General features: G+C 42.5%; 1 protein-coding gene across 2 annotated transcripts; it reads left to right on the top strand.

The window, feature by feature from the left end:
• The first annotated feature begins 313 nt into the window (after window positions 1-313).
• TMEM177 (transmembrane protein 177) lies at window positions 314-3,792 on the top strand. 2 transcript variants are annotated; one of them, XM_061612973.1, is made up of 2 exons: window positions 314-561; window positions 2,687-3,792. In XM_061612973.1, the coding sequence occupies exon 2, from the start codon at window positions 2,701-2,703 to the stop codon at window positions 3,640-3,642; it is 942 nt and encodes a 313-aa protein (XP_061468957.1). In that variant the 5' UTR covers window positions 314-561; window positions 2,687-2,700; the 3' UTR covers window positions 3,643-3,792. The 2 variants fall into 2 exon arrangements, with proteins under 2 accessions (XP_061468957.1, XP_061468958.1); XM_061612974.1 differs by lacking the exon at window positions 314-561 and adding an exon at window positions 577-714.
• The last annotated feature ends 1,310 nt before the right edge of the window (window positions 3,793-5,102 follow it).

Genomic DNA, 5,102 nt, shown 5'->3' with positions numbered 1-5,102 from the left:
TATAAAACACCGCATATAAAACACAAAGAGGTTATCAGCGTAACCCTATGCTTGTTTACTCAAAAGTAAGCACTGCTGAATTCGATACAGCTTACTCGTGAGTAACAGCATAGGGTTGCAGTCTTAAAAGGAGAGGCGATCTCAAATTATTTCTACACAAATAATATCTGCAGGCATTTCCTTTCTTTTCTCTTCACCCCATTTTTTGCATTTCAGTTTTGCTAAATTAATCTCCGTTGTAGCTGCTGCGAGTCTTCTTTAAGTGTAATACACGTCTGTCTTTCTCTCCGCCCCATCCTCCTAACTAAGGATCTGCCTGTGGGCCAGAAAATGAGAATGGAAAGGGTTAAAAACTCTGAAAAGGGCCTACAAGGCCTCGGGGCTTTGAGCCCCATTTTAGCGACAAGCGTCCTCGTCGCCAACGCAGCCCTGAATTCCCGCTAGCCGCTTTCTCCCGGGGCCGTGGAGCACGCCGCTTTCACGACAGTTCACCTTCTTTACGGCACCCACGTGTGTTTTTTTCTTTCTGGGATGTATATGAAAGCTGCTGCTGGAGTGTGGGTAGGTTCCAGTGCGGTTAGAATTTAGGGTGTTGCTAAAAGAAGCTTTGGTCCGTTTGTGTTAGAAGGTTAGGGTCCCTATCTTTCATGTGTGCGTCTGTTTCAAGTGATAAAAGGGAGCTGGTGAAGCTTTTTTTTTAATGCACTTTTGCAGGTAATAGCGCTTTGCGTTGTGCTTCAGAAGAGTTGTCTCCAAAACGGAGGGGGGGCGCAAAGGAGCTGAGGCATGAATGTAGTTAGATACAAAATTAATTAATATTGGTGGAGTGGATCCTATAATTCCTATAAACTAGGAATAGTGTAGATTGCCTTTTTGCCTAATTGCCTGACCTTATTCTGGCAAATTAGTGTTTAAGGTAGCATCTATTTTATGATCTATTGGTGTCGCATTGTAAAAATATGACAGTTATAGTTGTACTGCAGGGACATTATACCAGCCTTATAAGCATGTACTGTTGTTACTTAGGTTCCTTCTAGTTGATCTGTTTATTGAGTATTCATTCTGATTTGTTTGTGAAGTGGTTATACAGTGTCACATCAAGCAATTGTTATCCCATTTCCCTTTTCATTTTTCAAAAAATCCAGTGGGGGAGGAATGGGTTTGTTGTGCAAGAGTCCAAAATCTGAATCTGTCAATTTGTTATCACTCCAAAATAGAAACAGTCTGGAAGTACTCTTAACATATTGTGCTTTCAGATGTTTGCACAAGAGGATAGTGTGTAAAGGCAGTAAATGGTGACTGTGCAAAGTGAAGTACTGTTGAAACTGTGGCCTGCCTACTTATATATTCCTTTGCAGCAACTGGTGTTTAGACATATTACCACTTTGCTACACTGCTATATGCTTGAAAGACCTATTTCTGCTGCAGCTGGTTGGTTTGCAAAAAGGAAAATAGATATCAACAATCTTTAGGTGACCTTTCTGATCTCTGAAGTCCTTACCTGGAACATGATATTACTGCTGGATACAGTCAGAAAACAAAGTTTATAGACAGAGTAATAAAATATGTTCAAATAAAACAGGCATTTCTACCATCATTATAACTTTATAAAAATTACTGGGCTTTGTTGTGTGTGCCAGTGTAGTGCAATGCTATATATATGTATTGACCAGCACTTCCTCCAAAGAGCTCATGACAGTGCATATATCATAGTTTTCTCACCACCAATTTTATATTCACAACAACCCTGTGAAGTAGATTTAGTGAGTTAGTGACTATTCCAAGTTAAACCAATGAACTTTATGGTTGAATAGGGATTTGAACCTGGATCTCCAAGTCCTAGTTTGACATCCATTAGACAATATGGGAGAGCCAGTGTGGTGTAGTGGTTAAGGTGTTGGACTACAACCTAGGAGACCAGGGTTTGAATCCCCACATAGCCATGAAGCCCACTGGATAACCTTGGGCCAGTCACTGCCTCTCAGCCTCATAAAAACCCTATTCATAGGCTCGCCATAAGTTAGAATCAACTTGAAGGCAGTACATTTCCATTTTACACAATATGGGCTCCTGAAACTAACTAGTGACAATGTATTTAGTATTCTACAAAACTAGGAAAACAAATAGTAAAGCTGGTTTTTTGAGATACCAAAGTCTCTGCCTTATAAAATGGAAGGTCCAGACAAAACAATAACCTTGGGAAATGGAGTCGATATTCTAGCAACTGACTTGGTGTTCTGGGGCCCAGACTCCAGCTCAGCCTTGTACACAGTTTCTTAGACAAGTTTTGTCTCACTGGTTTGCTTTCTTTGAAATGGGTTTTCAGTTTGCAGCAGGAACTCTGGGATTGAAGGAGTGGTTTCAAACCCCAGCGCTGCCTTTTACTCTGCGTTTTGAGTGAATAACTTGTCATTTCTGATTAGCCAGGCTCCCACTGCAGCTGTGATGAGCCATGGACTCATGGCAGCCATTTTGGTGGTGCCCACAACAGTTTTTCAAATGTCCAAATGTACTCATGAGCTCCAAAAGATTAGTGACCCCTCAACTTATAGTATAAGCAGCATTTGTCATGTGTTTCTGATTTCTGAATGTAAATTCCTCTGTATATTTAAATCAACAAGGTGTTTTGAGCAGGAATTGAGATTATATGCAAATATATTAATTCCTCTGTCTTGAACATGAACAGGTTGGAAGCTGAATATGGCAGTTCGATTCCTTTGGAAGACAATGGCCATTGTGGAGAGGCACAGGACTTGTTTTCTGGCAATTTCCTGTGCTGGACTTTTTGGTGCTAACCTGACTTTTCACATCTTACCTGACAAGACAGTCAAACCATTGTATCAGGCTTGGGCCAAGGGGAAACCAATGGAGCTTTCAGAAGAATTACAGATCCTCTTCAATGACACCCTCAGTGATGTCAGAGTGAAGTCGGCAAACAATTTTCAAGCCTTTGTGGCCTTCAGCTTCCATCCGGTGAGCGCTGGACTTCCATGGCTACCTGCAGGCTGTGTTGTGGGCATCCCTGCCAATTTCATTGGTGCAACCAATGATGATGATAGGATTAGCAATCACATTGTCATGGTTGAAGGCAAAAAAGTGGATTGGGAAAGCACAGAAGGCCTGGCTTTGCAGGAAGCCCTGACACTTTCTCCAGAGGCTCAAAAGTTTGCCATTGCAAGAGAGCTCATGTACTTGCAAAGCAATAGCTCCTTTGTATGTGCCGTTGTTGCCCCCATTTGTCTAGCTGGGACTTACATCTCAGGGATAGCCATAAAGCAGCTCTTGGGCTTGTATTCTGGTCCAGTGCTCTTACGAGGTCTTTACAACATAGCTGTTGTGGTGATTGGATTTGTGGGCTATTGCCTCTCGTATGATACTCTGAGTCGGGCAATTGATTATAGGACAGACAGAAATACAGCTTCCGTTTCCACCAGCTTTGCCAGAGGTGGGGTGGAGTTCTATAATAAAATCCTGTCCCAGAACAAGACTCTTCGTACACTCATGGGCAAACGAGGAGACCAGATATATGCCCCAAGTGGTAATCTTTTCCCAAGATGCTCATTCAGATTAAAACATGTGCCATACACTTCCAGAAGAGACTTGATTATCAATATTTTAAGCATGCCACAGGCAAAGGGGTGAGGGCATGATTTAATTTTAAGCTTGTAAATTATGCATTCTCTTTGGAACACTGCAGCAATTCCATTTTGGGGAAGAAATGACTTTATTTTATTTTTCTTTCTTTATTCATTTGATGCCTGTCTGAAAAAAATTAAAGACACGTCAAAGGTTCTGTGTCCTACGTGCCTCTAAATTCCATCTTGAAACTCTAAGGGAGTGTTACTTCCCAAGCACTGAGCTGGAAGAGCTAGCATTCCCTTTATTTTGCATATTACTTTGAAAGAACATAAAGTGCACAGGTCAGCATATAGGATGATGTGATCTTGTTAATATAAAGAGTGAATGGTGTGCAGTGGTGTGTATATTCTGCCAGGTATTTATTTATTTATTATTTGATTTATATCCTGCCCTGCCTCCCAGCAAGAGCCCAGGTATGTGCAAAACTGTTGTATAACTTGGGCCCCATCTGCACTATACATTTAATATATGGACTGCCTTCAAGTCGATCCCAACTTATGGCATACCTATGAATAGGGTTTTCATGGTAAGCGGTATTCAGAGGCGGTTTACCATTGCCTCCCTCTGAGGCTGAGAGGCAGTGACTGGCCCAGGGTCACCCAGTGAGCTTCATGGCCGTGTGGGGATTCAAACGCTGGTCTCCCAGGTTGCAGTCCAACACTCTAACCACTACACCACACTGGCTCAAAGCAGTGTTTAATTGATTGATTTAACAATCAGTCCCTCTTCCCAGGGAACTCTGGGAATTGTAGGTAAGGGTCTCCTAACAACTCTCAGTACCCTTAACAAACTATAGTTCCCAGAATTCTTTGGGGGAAACCGTGACTGTATAAAGTGGCAAAATCACATAAAGGCAGTGGGAAGTTTCTACCCTCATGAGTTGAGGAAAGTTGAATATGTGCTGCCCCCATGTGACAGTATCTCTGAAACTTTCAACACAGCTTATGATTGACCAAGGCAGTTAGGGCTGTGCATGGGTCTCTGTTGCCCCCCCCCCAGTGTATACCTGCATCTCATGTAAACTCTCTTCCTCCATTTCACTGCCTTCATGTTATTTATTATCCTAACCACTACCATAACATCCCATATTCTTCAAAAAAAAAAAAAAAGCATAATTCATCCCACAGGACAGAGTCCCCACAGTGAATTTGCTAAGCCCTTTCCCATAAGTTCCTGCCGCTGCATTGGCTCACAGCTAGGCATGTATTGTGCTGAGTGCACTGCATTATGCCTTCCTGCTACTGTGAGAGTGAGATCCTTCTGTGTCTCTTACAAAGGCCCAGTGCACAGCTTTCCATTGTGTTGCAGGAAGGCAGGTGTAGGGAACCTTTGGACATCCAGATGTTGCTGAACTACAACTCCTGCCATCCTTGGGATTAGCCATGCTTGCTAGGGCTGATGGCAGTTGTAGTTCAGCAATGTGTAGAGGCCCAAAGGTTCTCCACACTTGCAGTAAGCTCACA

This window comes from Rhineura floridana, chromosome 2 (assembly GCF_030035675.1).
Source record: "Rhineura floridana isolate rRhiFlo1 chromosome 2, rRhiFlo1.hap2, whole genome shotgun sequence".
NCBI lineage: Eukaryota > Metazoa > Chordata > Lepidosauria > Squamata > Rhineuridae > Rhineura > Rhineura floridana.
This window is presented reverse-complemented; position numbering and strand designations above follow the sequence as displayed.